This window comes from Mustelus asterias, chromosome 6 (assembly GCF_964213995.1).
Source record: "Mustelus asterias chromosome 6, sMusAst1.hap1.1, whole genome shotgun sequence".
Classification (NCBI taxonomy): domain Eukaryota; kingdom Metazoa; phylum Chordata; class Chondrichthyes; order Carcharhiniformes; family Triakidae; genus Mustelus; species Mustelus asterias.
In genome coordinates this window covers 107,602,795-107,628,536 of record NC_135806.1, presented here as the reverse complement: position 1 = coordinate 107,628,536, position 25,742 = coordinate 107,602,795, and the positions used below count along the sequence as shown (strand labels likewise).

The window sequence follows — 25,742 nt, the reverse complement described above, 5'->3', positions numbered from 1 at the left end:
GTCTTGAAGCCAGCTTCACAAGCATTTCAGGCAAAGCCTTTGCAAAATCAACTTTGATTAACTGGGCACTGTGTCCAAATGGTTGACAAGAGTCTCCCTAACCAGCTCCTGTTTTCTCAATTCCCAAATGGCTAAAATTCCAAGGAAATACAAAGAAAACTCCGAAGCTATTCTTAAAGGACAGCAACGTTGACCTTAATCAGTAGGGTGAGCTTGCTACCAAACATTCTTCATGGCAACGAGTTGCCCATCAAGCTAAACGGGTGAGTGGCAGCAGAGGAGGAAAGAAAAGGAAGCAAATCTTGCACTCAGATCCCACTAACTTGTAGGATATCCTGCCTTTGTGTTCCAAGATCTGTAGATCAAGAGCCAGCTTGTTCAGTCCCACAAAGACCCATAGCAAGATCTCATGTCATCTTTGAACTGAGGGACAACCGATGATCATAATGGTATGGGATCCAGAACTGTGCACATTGCTCTAAATGCTGTTTGACTGAGGTCCTATACAAGTTTAACATAATTTCACTACTTTTGAATCAATGCCCCCCAAAAAAATTCATGCTTTGCTAGTATTTTTAATTGCTTTGCTGCCCTGTGATGCTGTTTTAAATTATTTGTTCACCCGTATCCCTAAATTTCTTTGCTCTTCAACCCTATTCAGTTTCTCATGTTGGCGGTGCTTCTGTTTTCCGACCGAAGTGAATCACCTCACAGCCAGCTATGTTTTCTCATGACCTCTTGTATTGTGTTAAATTCTTCCTCATGTTAGCAGTACCCCCTGATTTGGTGTAATCTGCAAACGTTGATCTTGGGTTTGTTATGATCTTTGGCCAGACCCACAAGCTGTTGGTGAGATCTGGTTAGGGACCGATAAATTTCTGTTTAAAGTAGACAAAGTTTGATATTCAAGACACTTGCTAACTGAATAAAGCCACAAAATTCTGCGCATTTTGAACAAACAAAAATAAGTTTTACTATACAAGGTCAGAAAGATAAAACAATTTAGGATATTTATCTTGTACTCTAACATTCAGGCTAAGTATGAGGCACTTGTGAATTAACAAGCCAACTGTGGTTGAACACACGAGATTACACAATAAATGGCAAATGTGACCAAAATATGTTCCATGGATGTCACAATAATACGCCTGTAACACTGTGTGTCAACCAATCTTACTGAAACATAATAAAGGCTTGAGGCTATGCTATAGATTCTGTGGGTTTATGTGTTTAGTAGTTATGTACTTACATCCACTTTCTTCTGATAGTTGAGATTTCGTACAGCCTTTCGTGCCAGGTGAAGTGCGTGAATATCATCTAAGGCATAGTGATCGGTTACACCAGACTTTCTGCAAAATTCACGAGTAAATTACAATGGAACATAGGAAATAGGAGGAGTAGGCCATTCACGAGATAATTGGTGATCTTCGACCACGTCATTTTCCCATAATATTCACATATTCCTTGATGTATTTCATATCCAAAGATCTATCGATCTGTCATGAACATACTCAATGACTGAACCTCGACAGCCCTCTGGGGTAGAGAATTTCAAATTTTCACCACCCTCTGAGCGAAGAAATTCCTCCTCATCTCAGTCTTAAATGGTCTATCTCCTATTCTGAGACTGTGTCCCCTGGTTCACAGCCAGGTGAAACATCTACCCTGTCGAGCCCTGTAAAAATTTTGTATGCTTCATTGAGATAAACCTTTCGTTCTTCTAAACTCTAGAGAATATAGGTCCAGTCTCCTCAATCTCTCCACAAAGGACAATCCTGCCATTGCAGGGATCAGTGTGGTGAACCTTTGCTGCACTCTCTCTATGGCAAGCAATCCTTCCTTAGGTAACGAGATCAAAACTGTACACAATACTCCAGCGGCATTCTCACCAAGACTCTATGCAATTGCAGCAAGACTTCTTTAACTTCTTTACTCATAGAGGTTTACAGCATGAAAACAAGCCCTTCGGCCCAACTTGTCCATGCCGCCCTTTTTTTTTAAAAACCCCTAAGCTAATCCCAATTGCCCGCATTTGGCCCATATCCCTCTATACCCATCGTACACATGTAACTATCTAAATGCTTTTTAAAAGATAAAATTGTACCTGCCTCTACTACTACTTCTGGCAGCTTGTTCCAGACACTCACCACCCTCTGTGTGAAAAAATTGCCCCTCTGGACACTTTTGAATCTCTCCCTCTCACCTTAAACCTATGCCCTCTAGTTTTAGACTCCCCTATCTTTGGGAAAAGATATTGACTATCTACCTTGTCTATGCCCCTCATTATTTTATAGACCTCTATAAGGTCACCCCTCAGCCTCTTACGCTCCAGAGAAAAAAGTCCCAGTCTATTCAGCCTCTCCTTATAACTCAATCCATCAAGTCCCGGTAGCATCCTAGTAAATCTTTTCTGCACTCATTCTAGTTTAATAATATCCTTTCTATAATAGGGTGACCAGAATTGCACACAGTATTCCAAGTGTGGCCTTACCAATGTCTTGTACAACTTCAACAAGACATCCCAACTCCTGTATTCAATGTTCTGACCGATGAAACCAAGCATGCCGAATGCCTTCTTCACCACTCTGTCCACCTGCGACTCCACTTTCAAGGAGCTATGAACATGTACCCCTAGATCTCTTTGTTCTGTAACTCTCCCCAAAGCCCTACCATTAACTGAGTAAGTCCTGCCCTGGTTCAATCTATCAAAATGCATCACCTCGCATTTGTCTAAATTAAACTCCATCTGCCATTCCTCAGCCCACTGGCCCAATTGATCAAGATCCCGTTGCAATTGGAGATAACTTTCTTCACTGTCCACTATGCCACCAATCTTGGTGTCATCTGCAAACTTACTAACCATGCCCCCTATATTCTCATCCAAATCATTAATATAAATGACAAATAACAGTGGGCCCAGCACTGATCCCTGAGGCACACTGCTGGTCACAGACCTCTAGTTTGAAAAACAACTCTCTACAACCACCCTCTGGCTTCTGCCAAGAAGCCAATTTTGTATCCATTTAGATACCTCACCATGGATCCCGTGAGATTTAACTCAACTCATCTTGCAATAAATATCAACAAACCATTTGCTGTCCCATTTGCAAACGGCACCGGCATGTTGGCTTTTAATGATTTATGAACAAGGACACCAGGTTCCTTTGGATCTGGCACCATTTAAGAAATACTCTGCATTTCTGTTTTTCCTACCAAAGTGGATAACTTCATATTTTTCCACATTATATTACATCTGCCATGTTCTTGCCCAGTCTGTTTAAATCCTGTAAAAACCTCTTTGTATCCTCTTCATTACTTATCATCTCACCTGGTTTTCTGTCATCAGCAAACTTGGAAATATTGCTTTTAGTCCCATATCCAAATGCTTGATAAAGATTTTGAGTAGCTGGAGCCCAAGCACATCCTTGTGGTACCCCCACTAGTCAAAACCTGCAAGCCTGAGAATGACCCGTTTATTCAGACTCTCTGTTCTCTGTCCATTAACCAATTCTCAATCCATGACTGTATATTACCTCCAATCCTATGTGCTCTAATTTTGCTTATGAACCTCTTGTGTGGGACATTATCAAAAGCCTTCTGAAAATCCAAATACATCACATTCACTGGTTCTCCCTTATGTATTCTGCGAGTTACATTCTCAAAAAAACTTAACAGGTTTGTCAAACATAATTGCCCTTTCATAAATCCATGTTGGCTCTGCCCATACCCACCATTATTTTCTAAGTGTCCATCCTTTATAACAGGTTCTTGCATTTTCCCTACTACTGATGTCAGGCTGGGCGGACTGTGTTTCCCAGCTTTCTCTCGCCCTCCTTTCTTAAATAAGGGGTGAGGTTACATTTGCTACCTTCCAATCTGCAGAAACTGTTCCAGAATGTATAGAATTTTCAAAGATGAGCACCAATGAATTCACTATCTCTACAGCCACATCTTTCAACACACTGGGATGTTGGTCAAGTCCAGGGGATTTACCAACTTTCAGTCCAATAAATTTCTCCAGTATTACTTTTTTTTACTAATTACAATTTCTTTTAGTGCCTCATCTTTGCTAGTCCCTTAGTTCTCTAATATTCTTGGGAGATTTTCTGTATCGTCCTCTGTGAAGACAGACAGAAAGTATTTGTTTAGTTGCTCTGCCATTTCTTTATTCCCCAGTATAAATTGTCCTGTCTCTGCCTGCAGTAGGCCCATATTTGTCTTAGCTAACCATTTCCTTTTTACATAGATAGAAATAGTGTAGTGGGCAGCACTGTGGCACAGTAGTTAGCACTGCTGCCTCACAGCTCCAGGGACCCAAGTTCAATTCCGACCTCGGGTTACTGTCTGTGTGGAGTTTGCACATTCTCCCCATGTCTGCGTGGGTTTCCTCCGGCTGCTCCAGTTTCCAACCACAGTCCAAACATGTGCTGATTAGGTGGACTGGCCTTGCTAAATTGCCCCTTAGTGTCAGGGACATTAGGGTTAATGCATGGGGTCACAGGATAGGGACTGGGTGGGATTGCTGTCGGTGCAGGCTCAATGGGCTGAATGGTCTCTTTCTGCACTGTAGGGATTCTATGATTTGATTCTATGATATACATGCCTACATACTGATACAATTAACATTTAAATGCACCCTGCGATAAATCAAGTTGCAATATTTAAACAAATATCAATTACAAATTTACCTTTGTATTTCATCACAATTTGACAATGACAAAATAAATGTTTTAGTTTCTTTGATTACATATCACAAGCCAATTCTTTTCCTAGAAACTCGTCACTGAAAAGTTGACAAAAATAATCTAAGATTTCAGCTGTATCTTTGCTATACCTTGCATTCTGACATTATTGGTGTGTGGAGGCTACATCTCATCAGTCACAGTTCAGGTGGTTGCACATTTGCCTGAGCCTCTGAGTCAAAAATGTTGTTGATTCAAGTTCAACTCCAGAGATCTGAGCATCAAATCCAGGCTGAGACTCCAGTGCAGGTCAGAGGGGCTACCATTCAGATGAGATGTTAAACCAAGGTCTCCGTCTGCACTCTCAGATGGACTAAAATATCTCAGGCAGACAGTTCTTAAGTTCTTCCTGGCCAACATTTTCATTTCTCAATCAACACCATTAAAAACAGACCATCGGGTCATTATCTTAAATTCTGGGACCTTAGTTGGCCCGTTTGCTGCATTATCCCATAGAATCCTGTTATGCCATTTGGCCCATCGTGTCTGCACTGACCCTCCAAAAGAGCATCTTACCCAGGCCCATCCCTTAGCCCTATCTCCATGACTCTGCACTTTTAGTACGGTTATTCCACCTAACCTCCATATCTTTGGACACTAAGGGACAATTTAGCATTGCCAATCCACTTAACCTGCACATTTTTGGACTGTGGGAGTAAACCAGAGCACCAGGAGGTAACCCATGCAGACACTGGGAGAACGCGCAAACTCCACACAGACAGTCATCCAAGGCCGGAATCAAACCCAGGCGCTGTGAGGCAACAGTGCTAACCACTGTGCCAACATGCTACTCCAAGTACAACAGCAAATACATTTCAAAGATATTTCATTGGCTGTAAACTGATTTAGGACATAAATTCAAGCCTTTCTTTTCTTTTGCATCAGTTCTCAAATTGTCCGCTATCTGAACTTTAATAAAATAACGCAAATGTGGAAGGAACGACTTTTGTGTAACAAACCAATATCACTATTGGTTTTACAACAGGAGAGATTTGACAACATGTCAGTGCAATGGACTCGATATTCCTGTATTATACTTGTGCCATTTTCTCCCCATATCAATATTTCAAGTCAAGATAGCCCACGTTATACTCAGGCACCATGGTTAGTACTTTTGCCTCACAGCATCAGGGACCCGGGTTCGATTTCCGGCTTGGGTCACTGTCTGTGTGGAGTCTCTCCGTGTCTGCGTGGGCTTCCTCTGGGTGCTCCGGTTTCCTCCCACAGTCCGAAAGACACGCTGGTTAGGTGCATTGGCCGTGCTCGAACAGGCGCTGGAGTGTGGCGACTAGAGGATTTTCACAGTAACTTCATTGCAGTGTTAATGTAAGCCTACTTATGACACTAATAAAAAAACTAAAAATAAAACATAAAACACATGACTAATAGTTGTTTTTCCTATATAAATGTGATCAGCCTTGTAAGACGCACAACACCAAATCACCAATCAGCAAATCCACCCAAGTTGGTCTCCCAACCTCCCACCCACCTCTCTTCAAATCAGACCCATCAGGGATTGATCCAAATCGAGGGAAATAAGTATCTGCAGCAAAGTTATAAAGTAATTGAGAGAGTTGAAACCTAGGATGCTATTTTTTTCAGCAATCTGTGTTGCTGATGTGTTCCAGTAAAGTTTGTTCATTGCATAAGTGTGACCTCACACTCTAATCTAAATGGTAAAATCTATATAGAACATTACACTGGGAGACAGTGTACTGTGCATCATAAATCTATAACTGCAACAACTCCATCAATAGATAATATTTTTTATTGATGGCCCTTGCAAAAGTATATTTTTAAGCCTTTTGAATGGCAGACACATTTGTTTGCAATGAATAGACAGGCAATAAGATCTCCAACAGATACTACATAAGATGTTTTACCTGCAATGGAGATCAGCACCTCCAAGGTCTTCAGCTGAAACTTCCTCACCAGTAGCAGCTTTCACCTGTACAAATACAAGTCAACAATAGTTTCAAATATTTCTGCTTTCCAGCATGGAAAGTAGTCGAACTATAAGTTCTTAATCAGATTTTGCTGAAGCACTATTTCCTTCAACATTCATGTATTGTTTTCAAATGCTGATCAACCAACTGTACATTTCAAATACACTGGTACGCTACTTTTATTCCAGTATTCTGTATTTTATTCCTACCTTTACTACCAGAAATGTGTTTATGTTGTCTTACATTTTTAGTTATTTTGTACCAGTGGAGAAGCTAGCAAGTGAGATTTATCATTATCAGACTTCATTCAAACTGATCATATTTAGACTACCATGTAAGATTAACTGAGAAACGCATCATATTTATTTGTTTTTGAACATATGGGAGTGAAATCTCCATGCTCATAATGATATTACAATAATTAAGGGAGAATGCTGAAAATATGCAGCATCTGTGAAGAGATGGCTCAGCTTCAGTTTTTCAGACCTGGATTCCTGCAATAGCTATTTCCAGTCTCATTATAAATGAAAATGTCCTTGCAGATAACATGGAGCCACCAAGAATTTAAATAATGTAATATTGCAAAATAAACCATAGTCTCACAGTCGCAGAAATAAATACCTGTTCAAAATTACACCAAGAACAAGTCTCAAAGCACAAACAATCTACTTGGAGTCATCATTTCCATCCCCTCCCACTGAAGACCAAGAGAAAAGAACAGGATAAAATAATAATTACTGCAAGTCAATTAGCACATAATAAATATCAACGACAATGGACCACAGCCAATCAATATGACCTGAATAACACAATTTTACTTTTGAGGCACTAGCATTGATTCACAATCCTCATACCGAATCGTCATGTTTACTGATTAGTTTCATTTTTTAGTCAACCCAGAACCCTTCAATTCCTCTCTTAAATTAAACTTTTGTAATCTGATAAACATGGCAAGTTCTTATGAGGGAACACTATGGCAAAAGCAACTAAGAAAGGATCTATTCTTTTTCAACCATAAAATAAGAACATAGGAACACAAGTGGGCCTTTCAGCCCACTGAGTCTACGCCACAATTCAATTAGATCATGGGCCATCATCTACCTCAACACCACTTTCCTGCACTACCTTCATATAATAGAATCATAGAATCCTACAGTGCAGAAGGAGGCCATTCGGCCCATCGAGTCTACACCAACAACAATCCCACCCAGGCCCTATCCCTGTAACCCCACATATTTACCCCACTAATCCCTCTAACCTACGCATCCCGGCACATTAAGGGGCAATTTAGCATGGCCAATCAACCTAACCTGCACATCTTTGGACTGTGGGAGGAAACCCGAGCACCCAGAGGAAACCCATGCAGACACAGGGAGAATGTGCAAACTCCACACAGACAGTGACCCAAGCTGGGAATTGAACCCGGTTCCTTGGCACTGTGAGGCAGCAGTGCTAACCACTGCGCCACCGTGCTGCCCGAATGTCCTTTAATGTAATTAGTCTCCAGAAATCTGTCGATTTCTGTCTTGAACTTGCTCAACGATTGAGCTTTTACTGCCCTCTGGAATGAAGAAATTCCTCCTCGTCCCAGTCTTAAATGGTCTACTCCTTATCCTGAGATTATGTCCGCAGGTTTTAGACTCACCAGGCTGGGGAACATCTTATCTACATCTACTCTGCCACAGCCTGTGAGAATTTTGTAAGTTTCAATGAAGTCACCCCTCATTCTTCAAAACTCTAGGGAATACAGACCTACCCTCCCAAACCTCCCCTCATAAGAAAATCCTGCCATCCCAGGGGTTAATCTCTATTGCACTCTTTCGATAGCAATATATCCCTCCTTAGAAGAGGACCAAAACTGTAGACTATACTCTGGGTAAGGTCTCATCAAGGCTCTATAAAATTGCAGTAAGATATGTTTACTCCTGTACTCAAATCCCCTTTCGATGAATGCCAACATACCACTTGCCTTCCTAGTTGCATGCTGCACTTGCTAACCTTTAATGACTCAACATGAGGAGGCAATATCTGAACTTCTAATCCACAAAATAATTCTGGCCAATTTATTGCATCTTACAATTGCTCAAAAAAAACACAACTGAATTCGTCCTGTGTTTCTAGCATGCCTCACAACCGTAGCATAAAAACAGGCTTGTATTCCTTCCGAATTTCTAAGATTGGGGGTTAATCTAATTAAGTTGTTTAAAATGATTCAAAGAATTGATAGGATAGGTAAAAACAACTATTTCCTCTGGTGAGAGTGTCCAAACCGATGGTGCATAACCTTAATATTAGAACTAGACTGTTGAGGGGATGATGTCAGGAAGCTATTCTTCACATAACATGTAGTGGAAATCTGGAATTCTGTCCCCCATAGAGATGAAGAGGCCAAGTCAATCAAAAATGTCAAAACTGAGATTGATAGATTCTTGTTAGACAATAGATTCAGAACCAATGCGATTAGATAGAAGTAAGATATGGGTCTGCTATGATTTAATTGATTGGTGGAACAAGGTTAAGTGGCTGAATCACCTACTCCTGTTCCTAAGTTTAAAAGACTGTCTTCCTAACCAGTTCTTGAAGTCATGTCCCAAATACAAATTCCATTATTCAGGGACAAGACCGTTAACTTAGCATGTCATACTGTGCTTCTGGTGATTATTAAACTTTGAAGTAGAATCTAGTGGAAGTATTCACGATCAGAGATTATGATCAAGTGGAGGTACTTAAGGCAAAGAGGATTAGAGGCTTGGAACTGGTATTTGTTATTTTCCCAAGTGAAGTGAAATATAACACAAAGGTAAACACTTTAACAGCAATTTCAGTGTGCTGGGAAACATAGTCCCTGAAAGGTTTTTGCATTGGTAGCATTAACAGGAAGGACCAACTATAAACAAGAGCAGACGTTACACAAAATTGACCCTGCTGGCTGTTATTATATGAATATGTACCAGAGGTGGGCCTCCTAAGAAAATGGTCCCTTGGTTCTTCACAATAATACTCTCGTCAGCCATAGCAGGAACATATGCTCCTCCTGCTGTGCATGAACCCATGACCACAGCTATCTAGAACAAAAGGAGACAATCACCGAAATGAATACCTTATATATGAAAATAGTTTATTATAAGAAAACAAAAACAAAAACAAAAATTTTCAATTACGCAGTACCACTTATCACGCCTTTTGCATTCTGTTTTGGGTCCTCCCTCCTAAACTTTATGACTATAATGTGTAAAACTGTGTTCTCCTACTTTCGTTTTTTTTAATGTGCTCAATGCAAGAATGCAACTTGAAGTGACAGATGACCCTGCAATTCAAGTTCACAACCTGCTGGTACCGAACTGAACACCGTTTCTACCTAGTGTAAATTTGTCACATTTCTATCTTACATTGATGAGGATTCCTGCTAATCAAATTCCAAATTTTAATTTCTTATTAAATAGTTAGTTACACTTTAAAATATATCAATTGCTATTTTTCATACTTTGGTTGCTGGCATCACAGGAGAACCAACGTCTCAAATAAAGGATCCATCTGGCAGATCGAGTTGTATGCCTGAACTTTTCTTATTTCAAAATGCTTACTGTTCATGTAATTTAAGTTTATAACTTAAAAAGGAACAACAACATATACATTTTAAATTAATTTACCTGTGCAATTCCCATTGCAGACATATTGGCCTGATTATAAAAGATGCGCCCAAAATGGTCTCGATCTGGAAACACATCTGCTTGCCGAGGTAGGTTTGCACCACCAGAGTCCACTAAAATGAAGCCATGAAAAAGGAGACTTGCATTTATGTAGCACCTTTCATTACCTTAGGACATCCTAAAGTGCTTTATAGCCAATTAAGTATTTTAGAAGTACAAAAGCAAAATATTGCAAATGTTAAAAGAAACAAAAACAGAAAATCCTGGAAATGTTCAGCGTATCTGGGAGCATCAAGGAAGTGGTAAATGGAGACAACATTTTAGGTCAATGATTTTTCACCAGAACTGATGAAAGGCCATCGACTTGAAACATTAACCCATTTCTCTCTTCGCAGGTGCTGCTTGACTTGCTGAATATCTCCATTATTTTCTGTTTTTATAGGAGAAGCATCACCATTACATTATTTTTGTAATGTAGGAAATGCAGCAGCCAATCTGTGCAAGCAAGCTCCCACATACAGCTACTCTTCTTCTTCCATTTTAGGAAGTGCCTCATGATCAAGGATGACTTGCTTCCCTTCCCCGGTTCAAAGGGTTCTAAAATGGATGATAAGTCCAATGCTTGATCTGCAGGCAATGTCACATATGGGACAGGTGGTTCTTGAAGGGATTGGCAGGTCAAGAGGCTTATGTACCCTCTCCAATGCCTCTACTTTGCCTCAATGTGCACTTGACAAAGTCTCTTAATGTGTTTGGTGCCTTCCCAAATAAACCTTCTCCATTTTGGTCACAAGCTAGGGATCTTTTCAGGGATGCTTTGGGGACATCCGTAAAGCATTTCTGCTGTCTTCCTGGGAATCTCCTGCCATGACTGAGGTTTGAGTAGAACATTTTCTTCAGGTGTCTGGTGTCAGGCATCCGAATGACATGTTCCCCTCAGGAGGGCTGATTTTGAGGGATTAGTACCTTGATGCTGGACGTATTGGTTTGGGAGAAGACACTGCTGTTAGATTATGTTTCTTGCCACTGGATTAGGAGGATCTTGCAGAGGCACCAATGGTGGTACTCCTCCAGAATTTTGAGGTACCTACTATAAGAAGTGCAGTGTCACAGCTATGCACCCACAAACAGCAATGTGATAATAACCAGATAATTTGGTTTTGGTGATAGCGGTTGAGGACACCAGAGATAATTACTCTGCTACGGTGCTACGGGGTCTTTTGCATTTATCAGAGTATAGATTGGGCCTCAGTTTAATGTCTCATCTGAAATTGGCATCTCCAACAATGCAGACCTCCTTCAGTACTGCACTGAAGTATCAGCCTCGATTTTGCACTCAAAGCTCTAAAGTCTATTCTAGGAACTTGCACTAACAGGAGAAGTGAGACATGAAGGCAAAATTTACCGAAAGGGAATCAATTAACCAACTGGACTACAAGGAACATGCTGACAATTTGCAACATCATTAATAATGGCAGTACTTTTTCTTGCAAAATTATCATTTAGCAAAAGTAATATTCCATAAATTGGGCCGTAATCTGAACAAAGTTTCCAATATGCATCACAGAAAAATGCAAGGTATTGAAATGTACTTCAACTTCACAAAATGTAGTTTAAAAGACTGAATAAATGTAAGGGAAAATGAAAGTTTCACCTAAATAAATGCAGGGAAGGTAGTTCTGTGTTGCAATCTCCTGTGCTCTTACATGTTTCTTCACCGTAACTGGGTAGTATGATCCCCCTTTCACTGTTGCGTCATTGGCAACAATCAAACATTCAACCCTGAAACCAATATAAATGTGGTTCAGAATTAACAATGGAAAAGCACATAACCAACTCTATTAATGGAAAGAAAATGCTGACGTACTCCGTAAGTCAGTTAACATCTGTAGAAAGAACAGACAGGTTAACACTTCAGGTTTAACTCTTTATCAGAAACGAACCAAGAATTCAAATCACAAATGACAATCTCCTCACAGATCTTAACAAATAGAAACGGTATTACTCTGTTCAAGTGATAAAACACAACCATGCAGCAGTGGATTCTAAACCTAGAATGATACAGTCTAACTTCTAGTCTTGGCCAACATTCAAAGCTGCTGTCACTAGACAGCTGTCTAAAAGGTTGAAAAAAAATACTGTGCAGCAGAGGCACACTTCAACTTGAAGAACTCTCTGCAGACCAAGACTTATGTCTGCTGGATTCATCTGTTGAAAAACAAGCTCCTCCTGGATCATAGAGTCTGGTGTAACTGTCAATGCTCACTACAAGTATACTCCCCACTGTAACAAAACATAATGCTCTCCCCATCAGACATGGGGTGCAACATTTACCAATCAGAGCAGATATGAACTCTGCTAAGAACTCAAAAGGTAATACTTAGACAATCTCCCAAATTCAGAAAGTATTACAAACGCATAGCCTCCAAACAACATGCTACAAGTAGGCAGCACCCTGAATATTCTTCTGACTCAATTGTATTCCAAGGACCCAACAAAACATCCAGATCTCCTAACAACAGTTGATTCTCAATCTGCATGTAACCTTACCAAATGATAATTTTAAAAAACATTTCTAAGGACATATTGGCACACTTGAGATTATTTGTGTGCGAGGTGTTCGGAGGGGGTGGCTAGCATTGGATCTTATTTTAATTTTACAAGGTAGCCTGGCTATGAGGTTTGGCTACTTTCTTTCATAGATAAACTAATGTCAAGATATATGTTAAGAGTCAAATCCAACCCAGCATTTCTTTCTTTTTAAAGTTTTAGTGGTAGAGCAATTGAAGTGGAGGGGGTATGATGGGGTTTGGGGGGGAGGGGGGATGTAGTTAGCTACACAGTTAGCATATGGTTCGAAGTTTCATCCCCATTCTGGATCTGGAGTTCCACGCCACTTTTCTCACCAACACTGGTTGCCAAATTCTCGTAAGATTTTGCCCCATGGTTCTACTACAGTATAAGAATTGAACCAGGTCCCTTTAATTAAAGAATCGTCCCCACGATCAGAAGCAATGCTGCCATACAAAAAAGCCTGGAGACTGGGAGCTGGTCACTCCAGGTCTTGCGTTCAGAGAGCTTTCTCAAAGATAGTCCCTGAGCCTGGGAACCAGCCGATTCATGTGTCTATCAGTTAACACAAATGGGAGGCCAAATCAGTCCTATAATAAAGCTGTTACTATATGAAACACCCGTGCATGAATCATAAGTCGGATTATTGTCATCAGACTAATAACCTATCATTGCAATAGTAATCATTAAGAAATCCATCAATAGCTAACATAATGGTTGAGCATTGCATTGGCACCATCTGGTGGAACCTAAAAGCCAAGGCTCTGCCTATGCTAGAAACAGCATTACTAATGTAAAAAAGTAGCAGTAAATAGGTATAATAAAACTTTAAAGCTGGATTCCGGGCTTTGGGTTCCAGCGTTAACCATTCTCATTTGCTTGTTTGCAGCCGGGTTCAATTAAACACATATTCTGATGAAAGTCACTGACCTGAAACTTTAATGTTATTTCTCTCTCCACAGAAGCTGTCAGAATTGGTAAGTGTTCGCCACACATTGTAAGAATGCTTTAACAAGTTACTAGAGTGCTGATGTTCTCGGGTTTTAGCATCTTTGTACAATCTGATAAATGAACCCTATAAATTATGTTTCTCAAGTTTTAATCAACACAAATGTTCCCTACAAATCTTCAAAAATGCAGTGGCATTGTGGTATTGTCACTGGACTAGTAATCCAGAGGACGCAGATTCAAAATCCACCACAGCAACTTGTGGAATGTAAATCCAATTAATACACCTGGAATTAAAAGCTAGGATAAGAGATCTAGTTCAACATTTACATGCAACTCCAGACCCACAGCAATGTGGGGCTGACTCTTAACTGCCCTCTGAAATGACCTAGCATGCCAGTCGTATCAAACTGCTACAAAGCCTAAAAGGAATGAAACCATATGAACCACCCATTCCTTCATCCATCGAGAACGCTAGGCACTGGGAATAACATATATTACATTCCTGCACTGTCACTGGGTAAGAATTCAGGAACTCCCTTCCTAACAGCATTGTGACTTTACCTGCACTACATGGACTGCTGCAGTTCAAGGCAACGGCTCACCACCACCTTCTCAAGGGTAATGACAGATAGGTAATAAATTCTGGCCTAGCCAATATCCATATCCTATGAATGAATACATTTTTAAAAATCCCTAGAAGTAGTCTATGCACAGGAAAAGAGTGCTAATCACATTTCCTATCTGCATATGAACATAGACACTGAATTTCCTGTCTGACTTTTCAGTTGGCTGCATCTGATAGCACCAGGAGAATGTGCAATGTAAATTACATACAAATGAACCCCAAATGCGTAACGTGTAAAAAGGTCTAGCCAGAGAAGAGATCCAATGTACCAAGTACATTAGATTTTTGAGTTATACTTTATCAAAAGATAAGTATGTAGCAAGATATGCATGTGTGGTGAAGAGTGTAAGAATTTACTAGCCAATCCAGGGCTCCTTGTTGGGATAAATAATAAGAAGTCTCACAACACCAGGTTAAAGTCCAACAGATTTATTTGGTATCGTGAGCTTTTGGAGTGCTGCTCCTTCATTAGGTGAGTTAAATAGGTTGAGATACAAAATGAAAAAACAAAAAACAAATGATCGTTAACATCAGGTGAATTCTTCCAGCAAGACTCAGAGCAATAGAATAAGTTGAGAAGGGAAGTACAGGAGAAAATAAGAACATGAGAATAGAATGGCAACTAAATCTTCTACCAGCATGTAAATAGTAAACAGGTAGTAAGAGGCAGGGTGTGGCCTACTGGGGACAAAGATCTATGCTCACATGCAAAGCTTGAATACTTAATGAGTACTTCATATCAGTGTCTGCTAAGGAAGAGGAATGTGACATCATCTTGGAAGAAGCAGAGATAGTGGAGGTAATGGGTGGGGTGAAAATTGATAGGCAGGATGCAATGAAAAGGCTGCCATTGCTTGGAGAGAATAAGCTGTCTGGTCTGGATGGCTTGTATCCCTATTTGCTAGGGGAAGTGGGAGCCAAGACAGAGGAAAGGCTTCCAACATTCTTCCAATCTTCCCTTGATATGAGAGCGATATCAGATGATAGGACAGGATGTGGCACCCTTATTCAAGAACGGTTGTAAAGGTAATCCTAGTAACTACAGTGGCGTGTGGAACTTGAGAAACAATTATCAGGGAAACAAATAACAGACACCTGGAAGAGTGTTAGTTAATTAAGGAGAACCAACACATAATGTAAAAGACGAATCACATTCAACTAATTTAACTGAATTTATTTGACTAAGTAGCAAAGAAGGTTGATGAAGGGAGGATAAGAGATGTCAACTATATAGATTTTAAGAAACCGTTTAACAAAGTACCACATAAAAGGCTGGTTAACAAAACTGAAGCTCATGAGTAGGTGGGTCAGTGTCACATTGGATTAAAAAATAAGCTTAAGGACAGAAAACAGGAAGTCGTGTTAAATGGTTGTTTTTCTGACTGGAGGATGGTGGAAATAGTGTTCACCAAGGTTCAATGCTAGGATTAATGCATGTATATATATTGCATCTAAAAAAGTCTTCATACTGGAGTGCAATTTCAAAATGTGCCAATGAAATCAAATTTGGAGGTGTGGCAAAATAAGAATGATACCAATCAACTGCAATAGGACATAGGTAGGCCATCAAAATGGGCAGACAAGTAAGGCAGATGGAATTGAATACAGAGAGGTATACGGTGATGTTTTTGACAGAAAGGATAGGGAAAAATAATAAAGACTGATAATAATGAAGACTAAATATTGTATGTAAGGGGTCCATATGATCCATGAAGGGAGCAGGGCATTCTGAAAGAGCAGTATATGAGATCTTGGGCTTCATAAATAGACAAATTGAGTATAAAAGCAAGGAAGCTATGCTGAACATTTATGAAGCCCTGGTTAGACCACAACTCAAGTCTATTGAGAGAATGCAGATATTCACCAGAACAATTCTAGGAATGAAGGATTTTAGTTATAAGATTAGGTTGGAGAAGCTGGGGTTGTTATCCTTAGGCCAAAGAAGATTGAGGGGAGATTTAATAGAGGCACACATGATTATGACAGGTTTAGATAAGATGTGGAGATGCCGGCGTTGGACTGGGGTAAACACAGTAAGAAATTTAACAACACCAGGTTAAAGTCCAACAGGTTTATTTGGTAGCAAAAGCCACACAAGCTTTCGAGGCTCTAAACCCCTTCTTCAGGTGAGTGGGAATTCTGTTCACAAACAGAACTTATAAAGACACAGACTCAATTTACATGAATAATGGTTGGAATGCGAATACTTACAACTAATCCAGTCTTTAAGAAACAAAACAATGGGAGTGGAGAGAGCATCAAGACAGGCTAAAAAGATGTGTATTGTCTCCAGACAAGACAGCCAGTGAAACTCTGCAGGTCCACGCAACTGTGGGAGTTACAAATAGTGTGACATAAACCCAATATCCCGGTTGAGGCCGTCCTTGTGTGTGCGGAACTTGGCTATCAGTTTCTGCTCAGCGACTCTGCGCTGTCGTGTGTCGCGAAGGCCGCCTTGGAGAACGCTTACCCGAATATCAGAGGCCGAATGCCCGCGACCGCTGAAGTGCTCCCCAACAGGAAGAGAACAGTCCTGCCTGGTGATTGTCGAGCGGTGCTCATTCATCCGTTGTCGCAGCGTCTGCATAGTTTCCCCAATGTACCATGCCTCGGGACATCCCTTCCCGCAGCGTATCAGGTAGACAACGTTGGCCGAGTTGCAAGAGTATGTACCGTGTACCTGGTGGATGGTGTTCTCACGTGAGATGATGGCATCTGTGTCGATGATCCGGCACGTCTTGCAGAGGTTGCTGTGGCAGGGTTGTGTGGTGTCTTGGTCATTGTTCTCCTGAAGGCTGGGTAGTTTGCTGCGGACAATGGTCTGTTTGAGGTTGTGCGGTTGTTTGAAGGCAAGAAGTGGGGGTGTGGGGATGGCCTTGGCGAGATGTTCGTCTTCATCAATGACATGTTGAAGGCTCCGGAGGAGATGCCGTAGCTTCTCCGCTCCGGGGAAGTACTGGACAACGAAGGGTACTCTGTCCACTGTGTCCCGTGTTTGTCTTCTGAGGAGGTCGGTGCGGTTTTTCGCTGTGGCGCGTTGGAACTGTTGATCAATGAGTCTAGCGCCATATCCTGTTCTTATGAGGGCATCTTTCAGCGTCTGGAGGTGTCTGTTGCGATCCTCCTCATCCGAGCAGATCCTGTGTATACGGAGGGCTTGTCCGTAGGGGATGGCTTCTTTAACGTGTTTAGGGTGAAAGCTGGAGAAGTGGAGCATCGTGAGGTTATCCGTGGGCTTGCGGTACAGTGAGGTGCTGAGGTGACCGTCCTTAATGGAGATGCGCGTGTCCAAGAATACAACCGATTCCGGAGAGTAGTCTATGGTGAGCCTGATGGTGGGATGGAACTTGTTGATGTCATCATAGAGTTGTTTCAGTGATTGTTCACCATGAGTCCAAAGGAAGAAAATGTCATCGATGTATCTAGCGTATAGCATCGGTTGAAGGTCCCGTGCGGTGAAGAAGTCTTGTTCGAACCTGTGCATGAAGATGTTGGCATATTGAGGTGCAAATTTGGTCCCCATGGCTGTTCCGTGTGTCTGGATGAAGAACTGGTTGTTGAAGGTGAAGATATTGTGGTCCAGGATGAAGCGGATGAGATGTAAAATTGCATCTGGAAACTGGCAGTTGTTGGCGCTGAGCACTGAGGCCGTTGCAGCAATGCCATCGTCATGGGGGATGCTGGTGTAGAGTGCTGAGACATCCATTGTGACGAGGAGCGCTCCTGGTCACACGGACACACGGAACAATCACCAGGCAGGACTGTTCTCTTCCTGTTGGGGAGCACTTCAGCGGTCGCGGGCATTCGGCCTCTGATATTCGGGTAAGCGTTCTCCAAGGCGGCCTTCGCGACACACGACAGCGCAGAGTCGCTGAGCAGAAACTGATAGCCAAGTTCCGCACACACAAGGACGGCCTCAACCGGGATATTGGGTTTATGTCACACTATTTGTAACTCCCACAGTTGCGTGGACCTGCAGAGTTTCACTGGCTGTCTTGTCTGGAGACAATACACATCTTTTTAGCCTGTCTTGATGCTCTCTCCACTCCCATTGTTTTGTTTCTTAAAGACTGGATTAGTTGTAAGTATTCGCATTCCAACCATTATTCATGTAAATTGAGTCTGTGTCTTTATAAGTTCTGTTTGTGAACAGAATTCCCACTCACCTGAAGAAGGGGCTTAGAGCCTCGAAAGCTTGTGTGGCTTTTGCTACCAAATAAACCTGTTGGACTTTAACCTGGTGTTGTTAAACTTCTTACTAGGTTTAGATAAGGCAGACAATGAATGAGCAGATGGTACAATAATGAGGAGACACATTTAAGGTTTTAGGCAGGAAATATATGGGGACATGAGGAAGAAACTGTTTCTATACAGAGTGGTAAAGACAAGGAACTCGTATACAAGAGTGTTGGAAGCAGAGATGATAAATTATTTCAAAGTTGAAAGAGATGGGCATTTCAGGGAAATAAGGACCACATTATCACATCAACCTCCACACTTCCAACCCTCTTTCTTACCTAAGGTATCTTGAACATCTTTCTATAGCACCTCTTCATCATATGAAAATGAGGAAAGTAAAAGGTTAATTGAAATACAACACTTACCCAGATACTCTTCCAATGCCTGTAATGATACCCCCTGCCGGTACTTCCTCGTCACCATACAGTTGATAACCTGCAAACTGTGAAAACTCTAAGAATGGAGACCTGTCAAATAAAATATATCTCTTTTAAATTAAGAACTAAATAACTCTAACATGCTTAACATAACTCATGATAAAACATCACCTGAGCAGTAGCGAGATCATCTATGGTTTGCAGGATTTACTGTATATAAATTTGACTGTGGAGTTTGTCTAAAAAATAACAATTGTTACGAATACCTAATTTTATGATTCATATGTTTTAGGAACGGTGTCACATAAATGCATGTTGTGATGTTGCAAGGGGCTGGGGATTGTGATAGGTGGGTTGGAATTCACTCAGTTCAATGGCTCACACAGTTGTCCGAGTACAAGAAAAAAGAACACTTTTTAAGGTCTTCAAATACACAGTACAAACAGAAGAAGGATTTGAGCCGATACACATCCCTATCAAAACGGGACCCAGGCAGAAGAAAAGCACCAGGGCCCGAGATTTCTCTCTCTGGCCCCAGTTTAACCAAGCTTTTGGTTGTCTTATCTTACGTGATTCTGTGTCAAATTTTGATTTTATAATGCTCCTGCAAAACACCTTGGAATGTTTCTTAACCATGTTAAAGGTACCATATAAATGTAAGTTGTTATTGTTGAATACACAAGCATTATAAACACACTTTCATAGAAATCATAGAAACCCTACAGTGCAGAAACAGGCCATTCGGCCCATCGAGTCTGCACCGACCACAATCCCACCCAGGCCCTACCCCCATATCCCTACACATTTACCCGCTAATCCCTCTGACCTACACATCTCAGGCACTAAGGGGCAATTTTAGCATGGCCAATCAACCTAACCCGCACATCTTTGGACTTTTTTTTAAGTGCCAATGTAGTCTACCACACTGACATAATATAACCAAACGAGTGTTGAGGAAAAACCAGGAATACCAAAAATCTAAATTTAAAACACAAGATGCTGAACAAACGGTAAAATAGGAAACTGCAGATGTTAAAAATCCAAAATAAAAAGAGAAAATGCTAACTACTCAGCAGGTCTGGCAGCATCTATACATCGAGGACAGAGTTAATGTTTCAGGTTGATGATGTTTCATTAGAACCTGAATTATGCTAGATTTAGAAATTGCATCACAACAAAGTATTCCTGAAAAAAGAGCCATGCTGTTGAAGCTTTCCAGCTTGCACTCATCAGGACAGATACAAAAAATACCAAATTTCAAAGGGGAAAACAATTTAGACAGAAATTTGTACTGCGTAAGAAAGGGGTGCTGATTGGTTGGCAAGTTGAATCCTATACGTCAAGGTATTACCATGGAGAATGCACCAGGGAACTATTGCTCCCATGCTTTTGTTGAATTTTAAAAAGGCGCAAGGTCTAGAGATGTTCCTTTTGCCTACAAAGGACAAGTCCTTGTTTATTTTATTTTCAGTTAAGTTATTTATTCGTCACAAGTAGGCTGCAATTAACACTGCGATGAAGTTACTGTGAAAATCCCCTAATCGCCACACTCCTGAGGCTGTTCAGGTACACTGAGGGAGAATTTAGCATGCACCTAACCAACACATCTTTCGGACTGTGGGAGGAAACCGGAGCACCCAGAAGAAACCCATGCAGACACGGGGAGAACTTGCAAACTCCACACAGACTGTCACCTGAGGCCGGAATTGAACTCGGGTCCCTGGCGCTATGAGGCAACAGTGCTAACCACTGTGCCACTATGCCGCTGTTTATGAATATATGTAGTTTCTAGCAAGTGTAAGTGAACCACATTGCAAGCCAACTGACAATATTAAATTGGTTGTCGGTGTAATGTTTACTACACTCGGTGTTAATTCCATTAATAGTATATGGTGAAGGAATGATACAGTAGCTTGTCTTAACCTTTAGCAATTTTATTCTTTGCACAACTCAGTAGAGTGGCAACCTCTTTATGTCTCTATTTACACTCTTGATTCAATGCTCATTACCTGTCCTTAACAACTGAATTGTTTTAACAAGGTAATTGTCAAAGGATATAATTGCTCAGACACTGAAACCCAGGATTGTTCAGTAAGTGCTGTCCAATTGCAGAATCACATATAATATTAAAGTCTGAGTTTTGCAAGCATGCACTGGTTGAGTGCAATCAGTACTCTGCCTGCTATGAACAGCTGAAGGAATAGGCTATTTGATACAATCCCTGCTGCATTCTCCATGGCAATGCTTCAAACAAAGTCGACTTGCCTATCAATTAGCAGCCTTTATGCAGTTAGAAGTGCTGCTCACTTTAAAATTTAGCATTCTTGATGAGTACAAGACAAAAACTTTCAACTTTCAAAAATGTCTGATTTTTGAGCAATACTCAAGTTCTATGCCACCAAATGACTATTAATAACAAAGTGATTATAAATGGATCCAGTTCGGTATGGCATGGAGTGGAGCAAAGAGCAGTCTCCATTGAAGTTCTAGTGGAATTTATTCATGGTCCACTCTTAATTTATCCTATTAAAACGAGGTGGGGAATATGATATTAAATATGAACCTACAAATTAGGAGTAATCCATTTGGATCTTAGAGCCTGCACTGCCATTTGATATAATCATCATTGTAGTCTCTACTTTCTTGTCTACCCTCTATACTCTCTTGACTCCATTTAAGTCAGCCTTAAAAATACTCAATGACCTCTGGGGAAGAAAATTCCACAGATTAAAAACCCTCAAAGAAAAAAACTTCTCCTCATCTCCATTTTAAATGAACTATTTTTAAACTATGTCCCCTAGTTTTGGTCTCTGCCACAATGAATCATTCGACATGGCAAGTCCCTTCAGGATTTTCAATATTTCCAGAAGATCACCTCACATTCTTCTAAACTCCTGAGGATACAGGCCCAACCTGTTCAACCTTTCCTCATAAGACATATTGAGCCATATACATTTCTGTGATATCAGCAAGACATAAGGCCAGGAAACAGTGCGGGGAGAGTGATATTATTTATAAGCATTGAGGCAACTTAAGTGGGTGTGCTAAGGAAAGGCCAGGTGCAATTTGGTATTATGAACATGGCATTGGCACAGATTCATGAAAAATGTAAAGTAGCTGGATATTGTTTTCAATATTGTTTTAATTTATGAGAAAATGATCCAGATAAAGGTAAAGTCGCCGTAGTCTCAGATGATGATCGGCTGCTCATCTCTTTGAGAGGGAGAGCAGACTGGTGGTGATTTAACCTGAGGATCACCTCAGGTGAGGGGCAAGGTTGAGAAGGTGGGGCTTTCATGAATAACCTCAGCCAGTACAGGAATTGACCCCACACTGTTGGCGTTGCTCTGCATCACGAACCAGCCGTCTATTCAACTGAGCTAACCTAATTTGTCATTCTGCACTCCACTCCCCAAAGAGGGCCACGTTACATGTTAAATATGCCCCGGACACCAGAATACCAGCAAATAAACCCAAAGAAATTCAGGCAAGTTTTTCCCATTGTCACAGAAACTACACTAGTTTCATACAGTTGAACATTGCTTCCAACTTGCTCTTTGCAGTGATTCACCCCATGACAATATTGTTAAGTATACCAACTGTTTATTCTCTTTATTAGTTCTGACACTGCCACAGTATTACAATTTGGAAACAGGAAAGAGTCTGTAATGCATGTTTCCCCAAGATTAAAAAACACTTCGCAATTTCAAATCCATGTCAGCCATGTAATGGACAAATCTGTTAAAGACAGTAACCAAGAATTAGGCTTTCAAGAGTATCAGCAGAGGAAATTGAAACTTTCTGCAGCAACAGAAAAAGCAATGATTGTGCAGAGCCACTAATTTCACTAGCAGCAGCACAGGCAGAAACCTATATAGAAACAATTTCCACAGCAAGTTGATCAAAAACAATTGATTCATTCTTAACCACCTTTCAATTCATTCGCAATGTAACAAGTGATGCAGCAATTTTGATGATTGGGAGTGAGTAATAAGTCAGCAATTTAATTAAGGAATTCATATCGTTTCTAGACGTCATCTGAACCAAAGGTTAAATTACAGCTCATTGTCTACTTTTCAAATGATAGAAGTTCAATAAATTGAACTTATGAGTGAAAGTCAATAACCATCTGGTATTTAAACAGGTTTCTGTGCGAAAGGAACCTTTACTGCATACAGTCATATCTTTGACACAAGGACATAACATAATACTGATGCAGAATTATAATGGAATTAGAAACCTAGTATAAACCATTATTTTTATCTTCACTCAACATATTCAAAATATTCAAAACACGAGGGGAGGCGACGGCCTTGTGCTATTATTGTTAGACTATCAATCCAGAAACTCAGCTCATGTTCTGGGGACCTGGGTTTGAATCCCACAATAGCAGATGGTGAATGTGAATTCAATAATAAAAACATCTGTAATTAAGAATCCACTGATGACCATGAAACCATTGTCAATTGTCGGAGAAACATCTGGTTCAACTAATGTCCTTTAGGGAAGGAAATCTGCCGTATTTACCCGGTCTGGCCTACATATGACTCCAGAGCCACAGCAATGCGGTTGACTCTCAACTGCCCTCCAAGGGCAACTCGGGATGGGCAATAAATGCTGACCAGCCAGCAACACCCATGTCCAACGAATGAATAAAAAAACTAGGGATGGACAGTAGCCAGGATTAGCCAGCAGCGTCCACATCCTGAGAGAGAATTTTTAAAAAACTCACAGGGACAGACCAATACTGACGTCTTTAAGGGGAAAAACCAAAGACAAAGTTAAATTAACAGAGGAAACATTTAAATTATCGTGGTATTTATTTCTGTACTAATGTTGAATTTCAACATTCGGAAATTCTAAACATTTGATATTTCCAGTACAAAAGTTAAAACACTTAAGAGGGCAATTCATTTCTGTAGGACTCTGCAGTGTGCAGAGTACAGGACGCCTGCACATTTGGCAAGTCAAAATTGGAGAATAAAATTTCCATTACAAAACAAAATTCTTTTAAAATATAAGCAAATCCTTTAAAGACAAAGGGCGGGATTTTCCAGCCACACTCGCCCCCAAGGCCGGAAAATCCTGCTTGAGGTCAACGGACCTTTGCATGGTCCGTGTCCCTCCCGCTACAATTCCCATGGCGGACGGAACGGGAAAATTCCGCCCAAAAGTCTAGCATGCACTTACCATCTTGTATTTTTAATCAAGATTCCACCTCTCCATTACAAACAGAGAAAAGAATAAGCTTTCAAAAAATCAGAACTTAACTCTATCAAGAATGTCAGATACAAAATTATTGATCAGCGGATAGGCAATTTTTACTCCAAAAATGCATTTGCACTATTACAGTATGTTATTATCCCACTTCTCATACAGTCTACACCAGAACTGGAATAAGCTGACATTTTAGTGCAGCACATTAGACCAAGATCCTGGATGTCAGATCCAGTGGTTTGGATTGATATTATATATCCTATGATTCTGTGCAAAGAGGAACAAGGGCAACATCAATGGACAGCATCCCTCCCTCGCTCAGTACCACTCAAAAACAGATTAACTGTTTATCCATATTATTGTTTGTGCGTCACTGCTGTTTCAAAATGGCTGCTGTGTTTCTCTGAATAATTGTCACTACACTTCAGCTACTGAATGGAACATTTTAAAAATGCTTCACTGCTAAGGTATTATACAAATACAAGCATCATTCTGTAGAAGGAGTCAGAACTTTAGCTGATCTAGTTATTTCTATACCTCCTAAAAAGCAAAATGTCTATGCTTGGACCCCAATTTGTTTTTAATTAGTTTAGTAGAACCACAAGTATGTTGTATCAAGTCTTCAAAAGTGAAAAGATTTAAACAGACTTTTGTTCTGGCTGTAATATGTCGGGAAAAATACGGCCTGTACCCCACTCTTTATATGAATAGACATTTGGTAGTACAGAACTTGAGCATTGGTGAAAAAGGAGACATAGAGCCATAGAATCCCTACAGTGCAGAAAGAGGCCATCGAGTCGGTACTGATGCTTGTAAAGAGCATTCCACCAAGGCCCTCTTCTCTGCCATTTCCCCATAACCCCACACATTTACCACTGCTAATCCACCTAACCTACACATCTTGGGACTGTGGGAGGAAACCGGAGCACCCAAAGGAACCCATGCAGACACAGAGAGAATGTGCAAACTCCACACAGGCACCCAAGACTGAAATTGAACCCGGGTCCCTGACACTGCGAGGCTGCAGTGCTAATCACTGTGCCATTGTGCCGCATATGTCAAAGCATTTCGTCTTACGCTCATCAGGACACTTCACAAGAATACCAATATCAGGTACCAATTTATATTGTATGAGAATAGATTGTTCATTAGTTAACAAGTGGACTCTGATTGGCAGAGGCAGTGCCATGGAGAATGGACCAGTTGATGGTGACTGACAGTTAACTGCCAAGCATTGTTTGAAATTTAAACCAGCCAGCTTGACCCTAATTGGTCAAGGCATTGCCTTCAAAAATGAGTCAGCGAATGGCAGTCATTTACTTTGTTTAGCTGAAACAGACACCATATGTATACATGTTATTTCTATCTGCAAAAAACAGGGCTTTGTATATTAATATATATAACTTCTAGTACATGTAAATGCA

The 25,742-nt window shown here is 40.7% G+C and overlaps 1 protein-coding gene across 1 annotated transcript in view; it reads right to left on the bottom strand.

Moving 5' to 3' along the window:
- mccc2 (methylcrotonyl-CoA carboxylase subunit 2) overlaps nt 1–25,742 on the bottom strand; it is a 77,892-nt gene that overhangs the window by 36,271 nt on the left and 15,879 nt on the right. The window contains exons 4-9 of the mRNA XM_078214887.1: nt 19,090–19,191; nt 11,993–12,120; nt 10,339–10,451; nt 9,640–9,753; nt 6,626–6,690; nt 1,250–1,349 (exon numbers count right to left, since the gene is read on the bottom strand). Coding sequence (XP_078071013.1) covers nt 1,250–1,349; nt 6,626–6,690; nt 9,640–9,753; nt 10,339–10,451; nt 11,993–12,120; nt 19,090–19,191 — 622 coding nt within the window. The remainder of the gene's footprint in view (nt 1–1,249; nt 1,350–6,625; nt 6,691–9,639; nt 9,754–10,338; nt 10,452–11,992; nt 12,121–19,089; nt 19,192–25,742) is intronic.